This window comes from Cavia porcellus, unplaced genomic scaffold (genome assembly GCF_034190915.1).
Source record: "Cavia porcellus strain 051 isolate PalLab524CR breed Dunkin Hartley unplaced genomic scaffold, mCavPor4.1 scaffold_31, whole genome shotgun sequence".
Taxonomy (NCBI): domain Eukaryota; kingdom Metazoa; phylum Chordata; class Mammalia; order Rodentia; family Caviidae; genus Cavia; species Cavia porcellus.
Genome location: NW_026947514.1, coordinates 28,326,893 through 28,351,007, shown reverse-complemented (window position 1 = coordinate 28,351,007; position 24,115 = coordinate 28,326,893). Strand labels below are relative to the sequence as shown.

Here is a 24,115-nt window from a genome sequence, read left to right as displayed (position 1 = left end):
GGACATTTGTGTCTTTTTTGTTACATAATCATCAGTTTTCGCTGATAGAGAGCAACTTTGGGAACTTCCAATGATACTCAGTTCCAAGGAAATTCACCCTTAGGGTAATGGGGGAGGAAGGAGGAGAGGGAGTGAGAGTGTACACACACGTGACAGCTTGTGGAAGCAAGCTGATGCAATTTCAACATAAGCAGAGCCAGGATTTCCTGATTTTCCAACTTGGATCATCCTCTAAACCATTTCAGTAGTTTATTACAGTGACAGCATCCTTTCCCACATGTATTAGTTTTCTACTCTTTCAAATTAGTTGACTGGATAGTGTCCTAGGGACAACAAATTACTACTACATTTGACCATTCCTAGTCAGCTTACTTTCAGAGTACACTAAGTAAATGTTGGCTGACAGGCCCTTGAGAAACAGGAACCACACTGCAGTATCAGTAACATCATACTGTGTGCTGCCAGCCAAAATGTACTGTTGGTCACAGAATAAGCCTGCAATACGGTTTATACTCCTAGTCCCACAAGTATGTATGAAGATACCTTGCTTTGCTGCTAGCCTTCCTTAAAAAGTAGCAACCTTTAATTCTGAGCCTATAATGGAAAGCCCTACTCCAGATCATAATAGCTGAGTTATTTTTAGTTCATTATTTCTTAGATCAAAGGATGAGCATCTAGGATCCTAACACACTTTTATGTCATATGTATATATTTTGCTAAATACATGCATGCATATATAGACACAATTATATGTAAGTAAGCAGTAAAAGACTGTTCTTCCTAGGATACAGTCAATGCTGCAGCTATACAAAGTTTAGGACTGGGAGTGTAGCTCAGTAGTAAAATACTTGCCTAGCATGTGTGAGGCCCTGGGTTTGATCCTCATACCACAGGGTGGAGGGAGGGGGGACTAATATATCCCTATGTACACAGATGCACAATATATTGGGCAAAAAAAGGAAACACCCCTATTTGTTCCAGTAAGTGTGGCTGACTGGCATGCTATAACAGAGGGCCTGTATGTGCAAAAATGGAGTACATATTGTGGGGGAGGGACGCTGATGTAGAGCACTTGTATAATAGAAGGACTATGCTCGTATGGGGGGCACTGAGTAAAGGCATGAAGACAGAAGTGAGGAAACGGTGTGTGTACCTGACACCGATAGGAATGGAGCAAGGACTTAGGAGTCTGGTGAGTAGGGGTCCGGGTAGGGCAAGTGTGAGGGAGAAATAAAGATACGCATGTCTCCTGAGGAGGAGAGAGGCAAGAATGTGACATGCATTTGTATGGGGAGAAATGAAAATGGTACAGCTGACATGGGAAGTGAAGACATCAGGGTACTGGAAACTCTGGCAACACATACCATTAGCTTTTGTATTTTTTGTATTGTACTACTGACATATGAAGCAGCCATAATTTTAAAACCGTAAGGATAAACCCCATAGAAAACAACTTTCATGCAATTACATTTGTATTTATTAAGGCTATCAAGGGTGGACAGCTGCAGTCACTGAATCTCTACAGCTAAGTGTTTTTTTAAAGTTTTTCTCTTTTGGTATTTTCTTGGTATAAAATAAATGGTGTCTGCAAAACAAATACTCATTTAACACAGTTGTGATGAATTACTTCTTCAGTGAAACAAGTTGTCAGACGCAGTGATTAACAAGGGAAAACAGCTGGTTGTAGTGGTACATACCTGTAATCCCACACTTGGAAGACTGAGGCAAGAAGATCACAAGTTCAAGTCCAGCCTGGGCAACTAAGCAAGAACCTAAATCAGAATTTAAGGGGAGAGGGGCTTGGGATATAGCTCAGTGGTACAAGGTCCTTAGGTTTGATCCCAAGTACCACACGCACATACAAAAAGTCCCAAACTTAAAAATCTCATTTCAGAATTTTTAAAAATTTTTGTGTATTACTAATATCTGGTTATTTAACCTTCTAACATCAGCCTTAAAGAAAACATGTGAAAGTTATACATTAAAAGCTATTGCAAATTGAACAATAAACAAGGTTAGTTTTTTCTTCTTTATAGATATGGGGGGAGTTTTCATAAGAAAAAAGACAGAGCTTAATTACACTAAAATTTTTTACACATGCAGAAAAACAAGACTTAATTTTAAATTTATTTTTATTTGTATACATCTACTTAGTAACTTTGAATTCAGAACACAGATCAGCATGAACAATTATTAAGATTTGAAGTGGGGGAACTAGTTCATATGAACCTCTCCATTTGACTGATATTTGTATCTTACACAGTGGAAAACTGATTTACACACCCCTATACTTGCAATATTTTTATATACCTTATTTTGAAGTCTCAGAATACTTTCCAATTAAACTGACCCAGATGCTAAAGATGAGAAATAAGAAATTTACATTCTAAAGGTAATTTAATAACTTCGTATTTCTTCGCAGTAATATAAATCAGGGCAATTTACAGTAACAAACTATTCACATCATTAATAACAAATATAAACAATTCACATTTTTATTGAACATTTCCTGTGCGGAAGGCCCTGCACTAAACATGTGACATGCAATTTCACACTGAATCATCATGATGGGACTTGTCAGATTCACATTTTCCCCACTGACGATGACGAAACAGCTTGCACCCAACATCGTGTCCAAGCCTTTTCCCGGTATTTCTGCCTTCCTGTTCCATTTGTACTGCAGGAGCTCCTAGGGCTTGCGTGCACAACTTTCCAAGTAAATATGTGCTTCCCCAGTCACCCTGCCCGCAAACCTAACAAAAAAGCAGAGCAAGGATGTCTTTACTACTCAGAGGCACTCCTTCAAGACCACACAGGGACAACAAAAGCAGCTGTGAGCTAAGTCTGCACTGAAGTCCCTTCTCCTGGGTCTCAGAAGTGCCCCTCAAGGCCTAACTGTAAGAGAGCAGCCTCAGCCTCTTCCTCCTCCTCTTTGGCCTCCTCCTCTCGGATTTGCACCAACAACTGAAAGAGGTTAGGGGCTGGCCCTTCTGCAGCCCCTGTCAGCCACAGCTGCCTCCGTATGGCCCCACTGTGGGTGGCCCCTGCAATGACCTGCTCCAGGCGGGCCTGGTTTATGTTATCTTTATCGATGGCTCCCTTCTCCACCACTCTCTGCAGCAGAGGCTCCAGACGAATCACGTAAGCTGATAACTTTTCTCCTGGACTCTGGTAAGTGTTTAGAAATCTGACCTGCGCGTCCCTGGAGCTCTCAATACTCCCAAACACCTGTTCAAGAGCCTTCAGGCATTCGCCAGAGGTTATGGCTGGGTTGCTGGTTTTCAGGATGCGAATGACATCCAAGGCTGGGCCTCTCAGACTCTCCATCAACCGGCGTCTTTTTTCCGCATCAGACACCTGCCACTCCTGCATGACCTCGTTAGTGTGCTCCATCCAAGGCTCAAAGGTTTCCTCCCCAGGCCCCAGGATGTCCCTCCCGGAGAACAGCGTCAGCTTCTTGTACCAAATAGACTCAACAAGAGGCTGAATAACATTATCCAAAATATAGTTGAGCATCTCTGCTGACATCTCTGGGCCTCGGGCAGGAGCAGGGTTTTGAAACCCAAGAACACGGGCAACATCTTGCACAGTCCACCCTTCTCTAGCAAGGAAGAGGTGCAACCTTTCTAAAAACTCAGTATCGGAAGTGGGGGGCTTAAAGACCACCTTCCACACCCCTCCTTTGCCTGGCATCTCCCTGGGGATCACAGCATAATCGACAGCGCCTGTGAGCTCTAACAGGGCTGCTTTTGCATTTTCTTCCCTCCAGAACATTCTTCCAAGAACCCGATAAGCCACCTGCGGCATCCCAGCCTGGAGGGTCTCTTCAATTTCAGCCTCATCACAGTTCACTGGGATCCCCCAAACTAATAGAGCTCTCTGGGAGTTCACATCCATCCCCCGGCACCAGTCTTCCAACAGAGTCACAGCCATTTCCTCTGACTGTCGACGGCGCCAATGTCTCACGGTGCTCAAGCACAAGACAACAACCTTCCAAGTAGGCCTGAGTGGCAAGCTTCACGCAATCACAATTATCAAGACAGCAGAGAAAGATCTCGCCGCGTCCCTGCCCCCGATACCAGTCTAAGCAGTCTGGCTCCGAGGATGCTCAAGGACTCAATCCTGTGCCCATCGCAACCTCAGGGTCCGCAGCCTGGGCATCGCGTTGTCACGCAGAGGCCAGCAGCCCAGACTGAAGGCCACAGCAGGCGCCTCGGGGCGGAAACAACTGGGTGTGGCCGGCCGCGAGGCGTGGCTGCGCCTCCGGCAGCAGGGACAGCGGAGCCTGACCTTGGGGCGGGCGGCGTTTGTCAGGCAGAGAGAGGGCGAGGCTGTCCCGAGGTCACGGCAGCGGGGTGAGCCTGCAAGCAGTTTCCGCCCAGACCACAGGACCCCTCTAGAGGGCCAGGTCCGCTGACGAAGGCAGCAGAGGAGGCGCGGAAAGGACAAGAAGCGAAGCTAGAGACGACAGTGCCGAGGGCGGGTACGGGTGGCCGGGGCGCTTCGGCGCCGGCGCTTCTTTCCTGCAACCTGCTGAGGCCTGACCTCCGCAGTGGAGGGCGGGGCCGGCTCACCGGACGTCCCGCACGCACGGCCATGCGTCCCCGCCTCGGCCTGCGCCTGCGTGCCAATGGCAACGGTGACCCGGATGATGCGTGACCCGGATGATGCGCGACACGCGCTCAGGCGGCGGGAGGGTCGGCCGGTTACCATGGTGCCTGTAAAGTGACTCAGGTGCTGCAAACTCCAATAGCGTATTTCTTATTTTCCACTTTTCTTTCTTACAATAAACAAAAACTTTGCACTACTGAGAGTGGCAAGCTTCACGCAATCACAATGATCACGACAGTGGAGAACAGAAGTCAGTCCACGCAGCCTGGCTGTGAGGATGCTCAAGGACTCAATCCCCTGAGAGTCGCCGTCTCAGGGTCCTCACCCTGGGCATCACGTTGTCTCGCAGAGGGTAGAAGCCCGGACTGGAGGCCACAGCAGGCGTCTTGGGGCTGGAAGGGCCGAGTTTAAAAATAATTCTGGGGTGGATTTTAAAATGGTACTGTCAAGGACGCATACATCATTTTGGATTTGTCAGGTTGCACATTCACTTAGGTTTTCGGGCTGTGCTGCATATGAAATCATCAGCACCCTAGTCCTCCCCTGTACCACCTATCCACGCTTTGCACCCTCTATATATTTCACCCCAATAAAATTGAAACGTAGGAGTATGTAATCTAGGTGTAAATTGCCTAAAGTTTTAAGCTCTTAACAGTTTACCCTGCATGTCACTGACGCAGTATGTTTATGTACTGTCTCTAGCATCACTTGGGTAGATGTTATTTCAACTTGCCAATTTTAACATTTAATTAAATTGATAAAATTGTCATTTTTAGCTGGGCATGGTGGCACACGCCTGTAATCTCAGCACTCGAAAGACTGAGGCAGGAGAATCACAAGTGAGACCAACGTGGGCTACATAGTGAGTTCAAGGCTAGCCTGAACTAAGTAAGGAGACTTTAGGTGTCACAAAAAATAATTGGTCCTTTTAAAATTTCTTGCTATAAAAATGAAATTTTTGGTCATCCCATATTTAAATAATTACACTGGTAAATTACAAGGTCTGTGTCTGCTCAGTCGTCTTTCTAGCCAGGCAAACATATTTTGCCTGTTCTGGCCTTAATGACAATGGATGCAACAGAACTGTTACAGCTCAAAAATGTCACATACTGTCCCTCCAAAACAAGGCCTCCTTATGTCACTTCCTGACGGTGAAAATCCCCCTAAAAGGACACAGCACTCAACTCTGAGGTTTTAAAACCTTATTTAATAAAAGGTTTAAAGATACAGAAGAACATTCAAAAGTAAATAAGTTACATAGATACATTACAATCACTTCAGCAAGATTCTTTAGTGTATTAATTTTTTATAAAAAGCACACAAAAAATAAAATCTTCCGTCTGGTCTATCACAACTGTACAGCGAAAGAGGTAATATTTATATATATATATTTATATATGTACACTATTTTAATATGTAACAGTCTTTTTAAAAAAAGGGTGCCACAGGCAGCAAACACACAAAAGGCAGTGTCTGATTTTTGTTTCAAAATAAAAGGAATATACTTATTTATATGCTATTAAAATATCTGTACAATAATTACAGTCTGTCAAGGCTGTTCTGTGCTCTGTCCCCTCCAACAAGGCCTTCAGCTTTGAGACGAGTAAGGAAAAGGTGAAACAGCTACAAATTGTTAATCAGAGGCAAATGTTAACACAGCCAAATGTGGGGCAAACACAATTGCATTATAAAAATATGCATACTTCCTGTAAACCTAAGGAGTTGGGCTAGCCATTTTGATAATAAATAACATCCCAGAAAAGTAAACCCCAGTGAAAACACTGAAGACAGCTGAGGCTTGGGTATGTGTTGTGTTCCTCCATCTTAACTTCGGGCACGTGAGAAGAAAAGAGTTTAGGCCACTGAGGCAGTTAATACAGGGAAACATAGCAGCACAAGACCTCTGTGCCAAGGTGGGCGATGCGAGTCAGTGGGGCAGGCAGCCGTGCACCTCAGACGGGAAGGGGGCTGCTAAAGGCATGGAGGACAGTAATGACAGCACTGTCTCCTCAGGTGGGTACGAGGCCTCAGGAATGGTACAGACAGCAGGCACTACCTTTTAACTGAATGCAAAGGGAGGCTGAGATTGACATGGTAAGATGGTGAGGGGGAGGACATTATAAAGCTGGAGCTGTGTGTAGTTTAACCTGTTAAAGCAAAGAGCTCTAAATAGGAGGGGAAAACAAAAGACAAGCCTTATATATTCATAGGGAGAAAGCACCATTAAGGATATACCTATGCTAGCTTCTATGGCTACTCTTACTTTACTGAATGGTCACTTGCCACAATTGCATCTGTCCTCTAAACATTTCACTTTTCACAATGCTTTCTAGATACAAATGCATTCTGGAACATAGGCTCTCCTAAAACAGGTCTGATGAAATGGTACCAGGAGGAACCACCTTCATCTTCCTTGGCTACGTTTGCCTGGTCTATTCTTTGTGAGCTTAGAAAAATCTAATCATTTTCTTACCAAAAAAAAAAAAAAAAAAAAGAAAGAAAGAAAAAGAAAAAGAAAAGAAAAAAGAAACCCAAGTATTAAATGTTACCCCTGAACAGAAAGGTCTCAAGTGACTGAGAAGGTCCTGTTATCACGTGTCCATAAAGGGGCCTGAAACCAAAACAGAACAGAAAAATCCTTGGGAAGCATAAGTAGCACTTTGGGGCTAAGCTGTGAAGGCACTCATAGTATACAAGTGATTTAGAAAAGAGCCGAAATTTGCTGCCCTCCCTCTAGAGGGCCCACCAGATTTTTGCAGTCTTGGGACTTGGAGCATATAGAAGCCCATGAAGAAACTAGCGGGGAAGCTGGAATCCAAGTAGTTGTCTACGAGTCTGGGTGGAGAGTTTTGTTACCTTCATAATTGGTATCATATAAAACCCTTATTAATGCATAAACTAATTTTAAAATATCTCATAGTGCATAGTTTAAAAACAAAATTCCCTCTCCGTTCCCAGTTACTGACCCGATGTCTTCCGGCCATCTCTAGGTAGCAGCAAGATGAATCGCGGGTTCCTAACACGCTGGCCTGTCATATACACATTCACTCAGAATTTCATTTGTACAACTAAAGTTGAGTAACAACATCAGAAAAACAACTCAGGTTCCCATGAGACTGGCAAGTGAAGGGGCCTTAAGCAACTTCAGGCTGCTTCACTCCAGTAATCCCATGCCAAATATGGCTTCTTCAAGCTAGAATGCAGGCCTGGCAAACAAAACTAAAATTCCAGCCTCCTGCCAACTCTCGCAGGCCATCTGAAGTACAAAAGGGGAGCAATGGAAACTGCCTTTGATCCCCCTCACTCCTGCTAGTCTTTGTGTGGCTTTGGGAACACCCTCCACCTTCCCAGCCTCTTTTCAGTGGTGCTGTCACTCTCACTGGTGGTCAGATATTCCACACCAACAACAGGAGGGACCCTAGAGCCTGGAGAATTGGGGGTGTCAAGAAGGTGCCTTGTCTTGGGATAAATGCACTTGGGCCTCTGGAAAGCAGGAGGCCCCTGGTCCCTGAGGATGTTGAAAATTAAATATTAAGAATAAATAAATAGCTCCCAAATGACACGAGTCAAAGAATGGAGGCTCCATCCCATTTCGTCAGGAGACCTCCTCTCCCAGGGAAGGACCCAGAAATCTCCAGCGTGGTGCAGAGTGCTGAGCTTTGGGGATCAAAAAGGGTGGGGGTGGGGGGGTGTAAGTGGCTGCTACTGAGGACAGGACAGAGGCAAGCAGGGAGCTGGCACCAGCTTGAAGACCTGCTTGAGGCTAAGCTCCCTTAGCAGCCTCCAGGGCCCAAAGGTATTTGGCAAAATGGTGGATGGAAAGCAGGAGAGACTTGTCAAAAGCTCCCGACAACCCAGCCCTGTGGCTCTGGCTTCAGCTTGCAGCCTCAGTACAGTTCCTTCCCTGGAGCAGGCTGAGAACAAGGACAGGAACAGTGGCCCCTTCTCCAAACACCAGAGAAAACTTGGCAGACCGGCACCTTCCTGGGCTTCACGCTCCACGGAGTGAGGCAGTGGCCTGCAGAGAGGGTCACTCGAGCAGCTCAGGCCTGGACATTGCCAGCAGGAACAGCACAGGTGTCTGGACACCATGCGCGCCCCCCCACACACACACACAAAGGAAGTCTCTTGCTTGGGGCAAGGCCTTACTGCAGCCTTCAGGTCCTCTGGGGGATGGGAATACGCTGCAGTGGGTTGAGCTTGTGCTTGGCTGGCCAAGGAGGCTTCCTGGAAAAGCAGGGAGGGGAGTGAGAGGAGGGAGGAGGCTGCTCTGCGCTAAGGCAGCCAGGTCAGAACTGCTCCCAGCAGCTCCCCCAGGCAGAGTGGACCAGCATGCTCACAGCTCCAGGAAAGCAGGAGGACGACTTCCCAAAAACCAAAGGCAAAGAGAACTGGATCCTGCAGCCCTTAACACTGCTCCTGGGGCCTTTATAAAGAAAAAAGCCATTTATTTCACTGTCTGAATTGTTCTGCTGAGCAATGTCCACAAGACACTCTGGGCTCACTCTGCTCCCAAGGTTCCAGGTGGAACTCAGCCCTTCTCGCCTGCACTCTCTTCCTGAGGGCGCAGGGTGGCAGCAGCAGCCTCTTTGGCCTCCTTTTCCTTCTGCCGCAGGGCTGCGGCCTTCTTCTCCTGTTCTGCATGGCTCTTCATGTGGGCACTTCGGCTCTTCACCTTGTAGAACACCCTGCAGCAGGATAGGAGGGGCACAGGTAAGGGGCTTGCCAGCCGGGGCAGCCCTGGGTGTGTGAGTGCACCTGGTCTTCCAGATTTGCAGCTTCCCTAACCACCCCAACTCCTTCCCCACCCGACCCTATCCTCAAGCCTGCATGACCTAGTCTAAAACTACCCCTGATGATGTCACTGCCCTGGCAACTCACTGAACCAATCAGAAGACAAGCTGAGTGTTCCCAATAGCACCCCCTCAGTGCAGAGACAGTGCTGGTCATCTTACCTGCCACATTTTTTACAAGGGAAAGTGTTCTCCTGGTTCTGGGTCTTATTAAATGCCTCTGTTTTTTTCTTCTTCTCTGAGAAAGACAGTGCCCTTCGTGACTTCCCTGGCCCTTCCCTTGGTTTCTCTGAGACCTGGCCACCTGCTGACTCCGACTCAGGGGCATTGGATTCATGGCTTCGCAGGATAAGGATGTCATTGGCCTGGAGAAAATCAACAAGAGAGTTGAGTGCTTTAGGGAAGCAGAGATCCAGAATTCTGTAATAAAGGGGAATACAGGGCCCTTAAAGGCAACACACTCCACACTCCTGCCACATAATCCCCTTAGCATTCACTTAAGTCCCTCCAGTAACATGGCCCTCAGTGCCTCATCAGATGCCCAGTTAATCTTGGGTCCACTCTAGCTCTATTGTTTTTTAGGAGTCTTTTGTTTGGGATTTTTGGGGTTTTTTTCGGGTTTTTTTTTGGTACCAGGAATCAAACTCAGGACCTCACACTTGCCAGGCAAGAGCTGTGCCACTGAGCTATATTCCCCAGCCCTCTAGCTCTATTGTTTACAAAGTTGCTGGCCTTTAAGCTATTAAAAAAAAAAAATCAGGTCCTTAGGACATGACAGGTGCTGGGGACATAAAAGTTAACAAATAAGATCGCTGCCCTCTGAGAACTCTGAGTCTAGTGGAAGGGACAGGTGCAGACATGCAGGTAACACTTGCCGAGGACACAGAGCATGGCAAACACTGGACAGAGGGGAAGAACAGGGAGAAAGAGCAGGTGTCAGAGCAGTGGACAGGTGATACAGCCCTGAAGGACGTGCTGCTCTGAGCCTCCATTGGGGTCCCAGATGGTTACCACAATATGTCCTTGGTTGACCTTCATAGCAAAGTGTTCACAAAGCCTGCAGAACTCAACAGAGTATAGATACGGAGCACAGAACACAGAGCACAGAGCGTGCAGACTGCCACGCTCAGAAGGGAGCAAACAGCTGTGTTCAGCTTATAACTTCCTGTAAGTGTTGTAAGTGTCCAAATTCCCACCCTTCCCCTTCTTGGGAGAGCTCTCCAGGCCAAGGACACCTTTGCCAAAGGTTTTCCTTCTTGTCTTGTTACGCAGTAGACAGAGCATTGCACTAGGAGTCCAAGGACCTGGGGTGTGACCGCAGGCATTCACTTGGCATCTCTAAACCCAACTGTCCCATCTTCAGAGTAGGGGGTCAAAATGCTCCAGTGGTGCAATCGGTTAACGCGAGGTACTTCTACAGAGTAGGGGTTCAGCATAGTATTGGGTGAACACGAGAAACAGAAAATGGAAAGCACTCTGCAGAGGATATGGGGGTCGGGGGGTATTTTACCACCATAGTCTCAGCTCCATTACGGATTATGTCAGGCAGGAGAGGCATGAACTATAGCTTATGAAAGCTTCTCCTGTCTCCCACATATCCACTGGGTTTTCACAAAGCCCTTTTCCTTCAAATCTCAAAACCAGAAGTTGCACAGTACAAAACTAAATAGCAGACTGGCATCAAGCTGTCCATTAGCTGTGTTATCTTGAGCCTCAATTTCCTCATCTGTAAAATGTGATTAATAATAGTCGCTACCACATAGCATCATGGGGATGAAACAAGTTAACTGCACGAAGTACTTGTGATGATGAGGACTGCCACCACGTTCCTGTCTGCCCTCCCTCCCTGGGCTCACTCTCACTTACCACCTCATTGGCCTGGAGTGTCTGCGTGGCCTTGACAGCAGCTGCCCGCCGGCTGCGCTCTCGCCCCTCCTCCTGCTCCCCCTTCTCCTGGGTTTCGGGGACCTCTTCCTCCCCCTCTTTCCTGGGCTCCTTCTCCTCACTCTTGGGCTCCAGTCTCTCTTCACCTGGGGACTCTCTTCTGGGAAGAGACACCCTTGGGAACTTCTGGGAAGTCTATGGGGGATAAGAACAAGTTCAGTCACACTGCAATAGTGCAGGACTCTGACCCAGCCAGGGCTCATGAGGCCCTCCTTGCCCCGCTGGCCTGGTTTAGGTTGCAGCCTTCCCGTGGCTAGTCTCCCTGGGGGACAAAAGGTAGTCTTGAGCCCTGGGAGCTCTCAGGATGAAGGCAGTAAGGGAACATGCCCAAAAGTACCCACAAGCCACCTGACTCCTGGACCTGGAGGACACATCTTCAGGCAGAGTGTCTGGTGAGCCAGGCAGGAGCCTTGAGCTCCAATTCCAAACCACCTCTGTAATACTACCTGTATCTCCTCTCTCTTTCCATCTACAAAATGGGGAGCAAACTAGTATCTGAGAGCAGCATGTTACAAAGCGTGGTCTTGTAACCCGGAGATGGTATCTCAGACTTATTCATGGATGTAGGATTAAGCAACATTCCCCTTCCAATTCTCCTTCAATCTTGTTAGGTCAAGTACAAAAGTCTCAGGTTGGTGTTAGCATTCCCTTTTTGCTTCTATAGACCTGATCATTTCTTTAATGAAGAGAGATCAGGCCTTCAGTCTCAGAACCCTGGCAGATAATCCAACATCTAATTAGAATTTGGTAGCAGTGATTGGTTTTCATATAAATACTTATTTTTATCAGTTCCTTGTATGTATGGGAAACAATCCTGGTTTCCTATTCATGATTGTGATATAGAGCTCTCCTTTGAGTATAAATGGATCAACATAAAAGAAATATTAAGTAATAGCACAAATGGTATGTGGACATAACAAAAATAGTAATGGTGACACATGGTAGGGTGTGGACAAAGCAGAAATCACAAAGGTGATGCAAGAATGACTGAAGTTTGGGAAACAGTGCTAGAGGTCTGCTGTGAGGAGACAGAAATAGACGGTGATACAAACACAATTCTCCAGGATCTGCACCCATCTCATGCTTAAGTACCGTGATCCCAGCTCTCCACCATCGGAAAAGAACAGGGGGACATCAGCTCTTGCAGGCTCTAGGGATCGTACTTTCTTCTGCCTGCCCTCTACAGAGTCCTGGAGAGCTTGGCCCTGCCCCAGACCCTAACAGGCTCTAGGCAGCTGCTGCCGCCAAAGGAATCACCTTAATATCCACTTCAACCTCTTCTTGGGCTGATTTCTCATCACTTATATCCACGTTTCCAAAGGTAAGAGTCCCATTGCGACCAATTTTCACTTGTTTCTTGTAGGTGTAGTAGAATTCCACACACTGGGCCACCGTCTTGGTCTGGATCTGGTTTGAAGCCAAAACTGAAGTTAGAGTCTGATGGTTTGGCTCGCCTGCCTGGAAAGAAGCCAGCCTATCTCTCCAGTGTCTGATCTGCCACAAACCCCTGACCAATGCAAACAACTAATGCTTCGGCACTACTGTCAAGAAAGAAAAAAACACAAGGGGCAACAGTGGACCCTGGGGAGAGGAGACGGACTACGCACTGCATACTCGGGAGTATCACTGTGTCTGTTTAAGTCTTTTGGAACTTGTTTACGATACTGTGGTTTTACTGAAGAATAACTTTTGTTTTTAGGAAGTATACACTGAAATCCATTGAGTCACATGATAAGACTGTAACTTTTCATGATTAGCTAAAAACGGAGAAAGGAAAACAGTCATGTGTTTGCGTGAGTATGTTTAGATGTGGACAGAGAAAAAGCAAAGGGGGCTAACGCTAACAATTAATAAATCTAAGTGGAAGGTCAACGGGCATTTATTCAACAGTTTGAAACTTTTCCAGTTTAAAAAAAAAACATTAAAGGGAATAAAGTCTGGGCCTCAACCACATCCCAAACCAGCCCCAAGCTGGCAGCACAGATGCACGTCAGCCACCTGGCTGCAGATCCATTCCTCTCCAGGGAACAGGGACTGACAAGTGAGGTAAAGGAATGTGGCACTGTCCTATCTCAGGACAACCTGAAAAGGAAGCCGAAGACCCAAGTCTTGTTCCCAACCCTGCCACAAATGATTGTGTGGCCCTGTACAAGTCACCCACCCTTCCAATTTCAGTTTTGCTTGTCTAAATTTAACAGGTTGTGGCAGCTCCAAGGACAAGGCAGCCTGAAATTTTAAGCCGTCCCATTTCATAAATCTATCTGGCCACTGGGTTTTGTCTCTGGACTACTTTCTATCCAAGGGTCCTCTTATATTCCTTGCTTTCCCCTGGCTCCCAAACTGCTCTGCCCCTTCTGGGCAGGGAGCTCCTGTCCAGGAACCCAAGGGCACTGAGATCCTCTGTGCAAGAAGCAGACAGGCATGCTTCATCTCATGGGAATGGCCAAGGCACTACACTTTTCCTGACAATTCTCTTGGATTATTCATTTGACTACTGATCTGCTCCTTACATCAGGCATTGGAGGCACCTCAGTGAATTTCACGGGCATGTACTTCTTAGTGAGATCATTGATCTGGAGACAGTGTTACTAAAATACAACAAACGATTGTCCTCTTCATCAAATTCTCTCCTATGAGAATTTATCAGTACTCTACCCAGTCCCCAGGGCCACAATCCACCACCCAGCAAGAAACTGGGAAGCTCTTTTCCCTTTGGGAGCCATGCAACATGCTCTTCCACAGCCTAGACTTTGTGAGATGGAGCTGGAAAAGACACAAAGCACTGTACTCTTCCAGGAGAGTACAGGAGATGACCAGATCATCTTGGGAACCTAGGCTCATCAGCTAGTGACCAGAAGGAAGCCCTGGCTCAGAAGGGAGCAGGCAGAGGTCACCCAGGTCAGCAACACAGGCTCTTGCTGGCTGCCAGTTCCCCTCACCCTGGAGTGAGCCCCTTTCCTGTATCCTGTAGGGGAATGGCTCTCTGCTTCTCAAGGCCCTTATTCCCACCTTATCTTCCCACCTATCTTTAAGAGTGATATCAGACTCCTGTGCGGACTGAGAGCCCAGAGCCTGGTCACAACACCCAAAGGTTAGAAGGGGGCTCAGAACCAGTAAGGGAAAAAGGCCAGATCTTTCCCTCCTCTTGTAATGTTTAAAAAACTCTCCAAGGCTACTTGAGGATAGGGCTCTGACTACTTTTTAGGAGTGCGTGGTCAGCAACAACAGGTGGCCCACAGGCAGGAGTCCCAAAGTCATGTGTGTAGCTCCTGGCCCTCACCTGCCTAGAAATAGACCCAACTTACCAGCTTCTGCACCAGGAAGAAATCTTTCTTGTAGATGGCAATGCCTTTGTTGAACAGCTTCCTTTCAGCCATCTTCCACTGGTCAGAGCCTGAGGGGCAAAGAGGGAGCCAAGGTCTGAGACCCGTAAACACTGGGGGCTATTCTGACCAGCTGCAAGTGTGAGGCCATCCCCACGAGGCCTCTGCAGCATTTGGAGCTGATGCCACATCCTGTCCCTTGGGGCCTCCCACTCCTTGCTTGTGAAACGGGAAGTTGCATCTAGATCCACCTCACCAGGTGTAAAGAGGACCAAATGACAGTGTAGTGAAGCCCTTGGAACTCTCTGGTACAGATGAAATGTGGCAATTACAGGTATCAGTAACAGTGGCTTCTAGGGTTACATGATTTGGCCAAAGTCCCTCTTAAAGAATAATAACCACAATGAGACGCGTGCCCCAAGGGCCAACTAAATGCCAGATACCTGAGGCCAATTTGGATGGTATCCAATTGGGTTCCTGTCTTGTACCTGTGACCTAGGCTTTCTTCCCTAGCTAGGTTCCCACCCGCCCACTTTCCCTCTAGGGAATGAGAAGTCCCTTCAAGAGCCACCCTGGCTGTGGTACCAGGTCCTGATGCTGGAGACCCTAGAAGACTCGGGGCACATGCCCATCCCACAGCCAGGCCCACCTGTGTAGTGATAAGTTGCCAGTGGATGGTTGAGGGGCCGCAAGGGCTTCTTCAGTAGCAGCTTATTCAGAGTTTCCTGGGCAAGAGAAGACAGGGCGAACTGAGAATCCGAGGCCCAGGCACAGTACCTTAAGTCTCAGAGTAGGCTAGGTACTTCCTCTTGGGCCCTTAAATGTTGAGGGATCAGAGGTCTGGGAGGATGGTAGAGGCATGGCAGATGGGACAGCTCAGGAAACAGGGGCTTTTAAGGAAAATGTAGCCCCCAAGGCAGGTTGCATGAACACTCCTGTCATGCAGAGGAGACCCCACTGCCCTAGTCAGGGACTGGGATAGACAGGAGGACCCTGTATACCAAAAGGTAGTGTTTAGAACTAGAATTCCCCTGGGCCAAGGTGCGACGATCCCCATCTTGGTCAGACCCTCCCACCCACCTCAGATACTTCCCATGGGACCTTCCCTAAGCCAGCAAGACTCTTACCAGGATGTCTCCCCCAGACTCGTGCAGATAGTGTAGGGCCAGCTCTTGGTTAGTGCCGGCGCCAGGGAGGATGCTGGAGCAGGCAGCTGTCAGCAGGTCTTCCACTGGATTCACAGCAGCGCAGGGAGCAGAAGAAATTGCACTCAGGGACTGCGTGGCCGGGCCTGTTCTCCCCATGTCCCTACCGGCCCACCTGGCCTAATCACTCCCAGGTCCCCACTCACCTTGCCTCTGCTTCTCCCGGGTGCTCTCTAGGTTCTCCCAGGGCTGCCACACCAGGTCAGCCTTGTGAGGATCTGCAGCCGCCAGGGCACGGTCCCTTATCAAGGGGATTTCCGCTTGGAACTGGGTGCCCACATTGATGCGTCTGTAGCAGCGGGAAGGTTAGGGAGTGAGGCCTCACTTCAAAGGGACAGTTATCCTGATTTTCTACCCAGGGGATGGGACTGGAGGGGCAACTGGCAGAAGCTGGGTGCAGGGAAGGAATGGATCTGGGAGACAGAAAAGCCTGGCACCTAGCACAACCAGAAAGGCAAGGCCCAAAGCTTGGCAAGGCAAGAAGCTGTTTTATAGAGGTAGACACCCACCCAGCTCTCCGAGAGCCAAATTCAAGCACAGCAGCCCCTTTGCTTTTCCTACAACTTTCATGCAGAAGCAGGATAAGGACGGCAGTGCCCAGGGCTGACTGCACAAGTGCAGAGGCCTCACAAGACCCTCCTCTCGTTCCCCAAACCCTCCTTTCATTCCCCCCACCCTCCTGCATGCCCCGGGCCCACCTGGCCACCCCCACACTGTAGGCCTGGCTCAGGCTGCACTTACGGCTCGATGCTCACAGGGGTGCCCTCTCCCATCACAGACAGGATGGGCGGGGTGACTTCAGCACTGTCTATGGGACAAAGAACAGATTGTTAAGTGGCATCTTCCTCTTTTCAGCAAAGCACCCCATCCCTGGGTGCTGCAGGGAGAGAGTCACAGCTGCGATCCATTGAGATCACTCAGCACTCAGGCACTTGAGTCCTGGCTCTGCAACCTGCTAGCTCTGATGACTGCTCAGGCCTTTGACTAAATAGCTGGGTGCCTCAGTTTTCAAATCTGCAAAAGGGACTATTTCTTTCACCTTAATTTGAAGGTGAAATGAAACAAAGCACAGAGCTGGGCACTCAGTAAACATCAGCTAGTATTCCCAGTGCCGCCAGTAACACTACTCCAGCGCTCACTTCCTGCTCCCAGGAGCTCCCAAACTACTGAAGTCAACATAAAACTGCTTTTCTGGTAAAGAGGCTGCAACTTTGGACACACTAATAAAAGTTTTTATATCTGTCTTCTCACTTCCGCTCTGGATTTTCTACCTCAGTCTCTTCCAAGCTAATCTACTGATAGGCCCCACAAGATCAAGCCGCTTCCTTGCTTCAAAGAAACAAATAAGCAACCAAGCAAAAAACACCAAAAATCTACTTTTGCCAACAGCTGCCTGCAACACGGGGTAAATACCCAAAAGCCTGCTCACGGGAACTCCCTCGCTCTCCATTTCTTCTGCCCAGCAGCCATTGTGTGGGCCTCGATCCTTGCAGACTGCTTACCTGGTGGCCCAGCGCTCTCCTTGCACAGTCCCACCTTGCTTTGCCTGGAGGGCCCTGCTTGCCCCTCCCTCTCCCTCTCCACAGTTAAACTCAGCTCCAGCCCCACCCCCTCCCTCATGCTGTCCTCACGGAGCCAGCCCTCTGCAGGCCTGGAGCTTAATATCACCTTTACTCAACTGGCTGCTGGTCCCGTATTGCCAGCAATCTCTGCTTTTCTCTCTCCGGCTTTCGGGTTAGCTCCCTAATGATCCTGCACTGTGCTTTCTCTAGAACAGATCATGTGGACACCCAGTTCCAATGAATGGTGCTCCAAACATTAGTAGGGACCTGGTCAAGGATATGCACACAAGTACTAGGTAAGTACTGGTGAACAGACTGAGTCAGGAGAGACGCTTCCCAGGGAGACCATAAATGGAGCAGTAGTCCACGCAGGGCAAGCCCTTTCCCATCTACAGACAGCAGGGGGCACCAGCGAGCTGCACCACGGGTGAGTCTGGGTCGATATGAACTGGGAGAAGGCAGCCATGTGCTCCTCCCACTTTAGGTTTCTACCACCCTAAGGGATAGGACTTTGCCATCCCCATCCCCAGGGGAAACGATCCTTTTGTGAAATGGGTAGCATTTTTCAACAATACACCAGCCAAACATTTCCTAAAATGCTTTTTTCCAGAATGACTGACTATTCAACAGGTGCAAGAGACCAGACACAGCATATAAACAAGCTGGTAAGGGCCTTCCTTGTGTCGGCTCACCACAACCCTACGAAGCTGAACCACAGGAAGCAGTCATCTGTGCAGCCCCCAAATCGCTGCATACTGGCAATTTCATCATCATCCAGGAATTACTAATCCCCCTTTTCACACTAGAGAAACAGGCCCAGGAAGTTTAAATGACCAGCACTAGGGGATGTTACAGTAAATGGCAGAACAGGGACCTGAACACAGGCAGTAAGGCTGACTCCCTCATACCCACCCCAACCCGTTCTTGTGACAGGACACCCTCCTCTTCTCAGAGGGGACAGTAGCCCCTTCTCCCAGAGCACAGCCTCCAGCCCAATTCTCAGCAACCCCCTAAGCCGAGCTGCACCCTATCCAGTGCCCTTATCCCCACTTCCCGGTCACCAAGGTCACCAATGGGGGAGGAGTCACTCACTTGATCGAAGCAGGGTGCGATGAGCGCTCTTTGGCGTGATGGGAGGAGGGGCTGGGATGCTGCTGGTTGATATGATGGCATTGAAGTAGAGACCGGAGCCTTCCCGAACAGGGCTAAGGATGGGGGGTGGTGTGTAGGGGGGCAGCTCAAAGCTGCGCTCAGAGGGGTGGTCAGCTAGGCGGACAGGAGAGCGCAGGTGGCTTTGGTAGGGGGTGATGTTGGAGTACACAGGAGGGGCGATGAAAGTGCCCGCCTTAGTGGGGATGATCAGGGGCTCGGGCCGGGGCCGTTGCTTTGGTTTCCGCAAGGAAGGCTCCCCTTCTAACTTGACATTCAGGTCCTCAGCCTGCAGAAGACAGATCAAAGCTGGCTCAGCCCCTGTGTCTCAGGAAGACTGAATTCTGCCAGGCTCACCTGTGAACTGCTTGCCCACAGTGCCCACCGAGCCAAGTCTGAAAGGAGACCAGATCTAAAAGCCCTTCACTGTCTCCTCTCAGGCAGAGCTCAGCAAACTTTTGCTAAGAGGGCCAGAGAGTAAATATTGTAGGCTTCGTGCCTCGCAGGAGGTCTCTGTTGTATCTTCTTTCCCCTTTACCTTAAAAAATAAATAAATAAAATAAAAATGTAGAAACCATTCATAGCTCTGGGTTTGGCCCGTAAGCCATAGTTCCTCACCCCTGCACAATGCAGAATGGCAGGAGTACCCAGAGAAGGGCCCAGGTTGTGGTGCTGGATTGTTCAGATTGAAATCTATCACCTTTATTTGCCACTTAAAATTCCAGAATTTCTGTGTGCATCTTTAAAAAAAAATACGAAATAGGGCTTGAACCCAAGGCCTTCACACTTAGCGACATCCCTAGCCTTCTCTTTTATTTTGAGACAGGATGTCACTAACCTGTTTAATTTCCTTTCCTTGCCTAGTTTGTCTTCAAACTCATGATTCCTCCTACCTCAGCGCTCAGAGTACTGGGATTACAGGCATGTGCCACCTCGCCCAGGTCCATGCATCCCCATTTTCAGCATGAGAATAGTATGCACAATACCTAATGCAGGGCCTATAAAGACTAAGTGAAATAATACACAGAAATCAATGAGACTATTACCTGGCACATAGTAATTACTCAACAGATATTGCTGTTATCACTACCTAAACTCTAGGCTCTGTAGCAGATGGAAGGCTCTACTGTGTGCCAAGATCTAAGCTGGGTAAGAGATCACAAAATGGAACAGGAGAAACTCTGAGCCTACAGAACTTTTGTTCTTGGAACACTAGATCTGCTGAGAAAGGCCAGCCCACTCATGCGAGATCTTGAAAGTCAGCCTTCTTGCCTCGTACTTCTTTCTGAATGGTGTGTCTCAGGTACACCATGCAGAACAGAGTGTGGTTGTAAGGTAATACAGGCCTTTCCTTGCTCCATCTCTAAGATCTCAAAAGGGCAGAGGTGAGCAGCACCCAGGTCCTCTCTCTGGCTACACAGTACGACAAGTAAGGTTGGCCACAGTGCCTGGGTGGGCCTGGGAGCATCACCAGGCACCTCTAAGACTCCGGCCCCCAAAACACCTCCTCTAGAAGGCCCTAGCCGGGACCTTTACCCCATGCGCCCTCTTCTACAGATCAGGATCAAATGAGAATATTCATTCTTCTGCCTACAGAAGAACAATAATTACACAAGAAAGAAAAAGACAGTAGTGCTAACGCAGCCTCCCAGCTTGCTAGACAGGAAACTCAACAAAAACTGAGCCAGCTGTAACTGGTTATAGTTTTATAACAAGGGATTTAAATTATTCTGAGTATCTGACAATTTTTGAGTGTGATAATGGTAATGAGATTATGTTAAAAAGAGAAACAAAGAGACCATATGTACGTTTTTTATCTTATTCAGATTAAAACTGAAATGTTTATGAATGGAATGATACAATGTTTGGGTTGTGCCTCAAAATAATCCAGGAGTAGCCAAAAAATAGGTGCAGATGAAACAAGATTGGATGTATTTTGACATGACAGTTGGGTGACAGTGAAATATTCATTCGCTGTGCCATTCTACTTTTATAAGTGATTGAAAATGGCTACGATACAAAGAAAAATAACTAACTAAATAACAACAACTAAACATCCCCCAGAAGCTAGTGTAGTAAAATCCCTCACAGACAGGGACAAAAGAGATGCAAATTCCAGAGCTAGCTCATCCATTACCTTTTTTTTTTTTTTTTTTTTTTCTTTTTTCTTGGTACCAGGAATTGAACTCAGGACCTTATGCTTGCCAGGCAGGTGCTTATGCTGCTGAGCTGTATCTCTGGCCCCTCCATTACTGCATTACAGGACATTAGGTCCACACTCAGGCTTGCAAGGGGTGTTGCTTTTGTTTTCAGCGCTGAGGATTAGCCCAGGGCCTCATACATGCTAAGCCACTGAGCTACTCACCCACCAAAGGGAAGGTCTGAATGTGATTTACACCAACACAGACTCGTGCAGGAGTTTAATCCCCAAGGACATGTTAATGACAGTAAAGAATAGAAACTTCATCAGTACGATGTGAGAAGCACAGCCTCTCTGGAAAGTGATTAGGTTTACATAAGGACATCAGAGTGCAGCACCCTAGTACTGGTTCCTGGTGGCTTTGTAAGAGGGACAGGGATCAGATATGTAGACATCACGTGTGATCCCTGTCACCCTACAATGCTCTCCATCACCTTGGGACTCTATCAGCAAGAAGGCTACCACCTGATAAGCTGCCTGGGCCTTGTACCTACAGAACCATGAGCCAAAACAAACCTTTTTTCTACATATGTTAGTCTGCCTCCATTACTTAGCTACAGTAACTTAAAAAAAAAAAAAAACAGGCCCATAGAACCTCTATCCTTTTCTGGACCTATTTCCTCATGTATGAAATGACACGGCCTACCTGTAGAGTTGCTCAGATTCCTTCCTGCCACTCTCAGGAAAAACTGCCCAGCTGCCAGCCTCTACCACAAACGTTTCTCAAGCACAGAACAAAATCCCAGAGGAGACCACTGTGGATTAATTCTCTCCCAATATGGATCCCTCTTCCTATTATACAGGCGGGACATGCAGTCCAACTCTTCACCTGAGAAGTAGAAAATCTGAACTCAATGTAAAAAAACACATTCCTAAAGGTAGCAACGAGCCAACAGGCTGGCCATGAGATGGGGGCGGGGTGCAAAAAGGAAGCACAGGTGAGCTCATCACTGGGTTGCCCTTTCCCTACAAGTCAGTGCCATTACTGAAAGAGGCAATCAAGAGGCTGAGAAACTGAGCAGAGCTGCTAACAAATTCTAGGAGCCAACACAATGAAGACTGGAGTTTAGGGCTCGTCAAGGAAAGAGAGTCTGGTAAATACCCAGGCTTCAGACTAAGACTTCAAAGGGCTAATATTTCAGAATAAAGGTGCATAAGAAATAATCTAGTCCCCACACGGAATAAGGTCCAGATTTAAGTCACCTCATTTCTGCCTTTGATTAAATAAAAGTGACTTAGGATTGCCAGTGCCCTTTGATATCCATCAGAAGTGAAGATAAATCCTCTTTTGAAAAGGAGAATATTTATCTAGATCCTTTAATTACCTTAATTTTTAAAAAATTCACCCTTAGGGCAAATTGGTGGGACACACACACAGTCACTGTGTTTTGTGGTTACGGCTGTGTGAGTATACACGTGCACTTTCCAAGTCAGTTTAGAACTTGGCCATGAAGCCATATGATCTGGGAAATAAATGACAAATAAGTTTGGAGTTCCTGTAGAAGATGAGGAACTATTATAGAAGGTTTGAAAATGTTATCTATGGTGGGAAGATAGCAAATAAACAATATTGGATGAAGGAAAATACATCTATGTTTTCTTTAAAAAAAAAAAACTGGGGTTGACTTTTGCAGGATATTCAGTATTAGATCAGGGGAAAAGAAGTGGCATTAAGTGGACTTTGACAGGGGCTGGTGCACGCCGCTTGGGGACCAGCGCACACAAAGTCCCAACCTAGCTCTGGTGAAAGAAGCAATCAGAGAGAATGTCTTAAAGAACCAAAGTCACATACCACAGCCATTCAACAATCTTTTACACGGCATCTGATGCTATGGTCTAGATGTGGTCTTTTCTCACATGTTGGTGGTTTAATCCTTAGTGTAGCAGTGTTGAAGTGATGAAACCTTTAAGAGACAGGGGCCTAGTACAAGATAATTATGGCATGGGGGCATTGACCTTGGGAGAGATTAATGCTGATCTCAGAGGAAGTTAGTTCTCACAAGAGCAAGCTGTTACAGACAGGCAAGCCTGGCCTCTGAATCCCTCTCACTTCCTGTCTTCCTACGTGACTGCTCTCTCTCTTGTACATGCTCCTACCATGATGCTATCTGCCATGCTGTGATGCAGCCTAAGGGACCCTCACCAGAGGCTGAACCGAGGGACTACCCAACCTCAGACTTTCAGCTTCCAAAACTGTGAGCTAATAAGTATCCAGCTTCAGGTACTTTACTATAGTAACAGAAAATGGGCAGATACGCCTGACTTTCAATAAAAAATAACAATACACAAGAAAGGAAGATGTGATTTAAAATAAAGAAATAATGAGTAATTAAAACAGACTGATGTCATTAGAGCATCATCAGACATAAATTCCAGAAAAATAAGAATTTATGCAGTAAAATAAATGCATAAATGCAAGGTAGACAATTTCATCAAAGAACTATACTTTGAAACTGAACCAAATAGAAATCTGGTAGTTAAAAAGATAAAATAACCAAAAATAGGAACTCAATGACATTTTAACAACATAGCAAACATAGCTAAAGAGATAAGCAATGAACTGAAAGATCAGACTGATAGAACATACAGGAAGCTGTGTGCCAGACATAAAAGAGGGGACATGGGATAAAAGCCTAACATAATACTGGAGGTTTCACAGGAGAAAAAAAAAAAAGGAAAAGAAATTTTCAAGAAGTACTATAAACTTGGGGCTGGGGGTTTAGCTCAGTGGCGTAAGCACCTGCCTTGCAAGCAGGCAGTCATGAGTTCGATCCCTGGTACCGATAAAAACAAAAAAAGACCAAAAAAAAAAAAAATTGTTAGAAGTACTATAAACTCTAAACAGGAAAGACATATTTAGGGACAACAGTAAAACTGCTGAAAATCAAGTCTTTTTTTTTTTTTTTTCTACTAAACAAGCAAAACACACCCAAATCTTGAAAGCAGTAGCATAAAAAGACATCTTATATTTAAACAATAATCTAACTTTCAGTAATTTTTTAACATTGCAAGAATAATGGAAGCCTCAAACAACAGAATGACATCTTTCAAGTGGCAAAAAAAAAAAAAAAAAATCACAAACCTAGAATTCATCACTTATCCCTTAGAAATGATCAAATGAAAACACTTTCAGATAACCAAAGATGAGTAAGATCCATTAATAACAGATTCAAACTGAAAATACTAAGGGATGTTCTTCAAGCAGCATGCAAGTGATCAGAGAACAAATGAACAATAACAAAAACAAATGTTGGGGTAAATCTAAATTAAATCACGAAATAAAACAATAATGTCATAACGTCCTGCTTATGTTCATGAAAATGCTACC

The 24,115-nt window shown here is 46.9% G+C and overlaps 2 protein-coding genes across 4 annotated transcripts in view; both read right to left on the bottom strand.

The window, feature by feature from the left end:
* Positions 1–2,114: 2,114 nt before the first annotated feature.
* Pnma1 (PNMA family member 1) lies at positions 2,115–4,764 on the bottom strand. The gene has a single exon (XM_005004814.4). The coding sequence runs from the start codon at positions 3,931–3,933 to the stop codon at positions 2,872–2,874; it is 1,062 nt and encodes a 353-aa protein (XP_005004871.1). The 5' UTR covers positions 3,934–4,764; the 3' UTR covers positions 2,115–2,871.
* Positions 4,765–5,798: 1,034 nt separating this feature from the next.
* Positions 5,799–24,115, bottom strand: part of Mideas (mitotic deacetylase associated SANT domain protein) — a 65,079-nt gene continuing 46,762 nt past the window's right edge. For 2 of the 3 annotated variants that reach the window (XM_013155281.3, XM_003472306.5), the window contains exons 4-13: positions 18,531–18,876; positions 16,618–16,684; positions 16,023–16,165; positions 15,799–15,902; positions 15,321–15,396; positions 14,654–14,742; positions 12,606–12,755; positions 11,271–11,483; positions 9,567–9,769; positions 5,799–9,299 (exon numbers count right to left, since the gene is read on the bottom strand). In XM_013155281.3, the coding sequence (XP_013010735.1) occupies positions 9,143–9,299; positions 9,567–9,769; positions 11,271–11,483; positions 12,606–12,755; positions 14,654–14,742; positions 15,321–15,396; positions 15,799–15,902; positions 16,023–16,165; positions 16,618–16,684; positions 18,531–18,876 (1,548 nt within the window). In that variant the 3' untranslated portion in view covers positions 5,799–9,142. The remainder of the gene's footprint in view (positions 9,300–9,566; positions 9,770–11,270; positions 11,484–12,605; positions 12,756–14,653; positions 14,743–15,320; positions 15,397–15,798; positions 15,903–16,022; positions 16,166–16,617; positions 16,685–18,530; positions 18,877–24,115) is intronic. The other variant, XM_013155282.3, reaches the window with a different exon arrangement.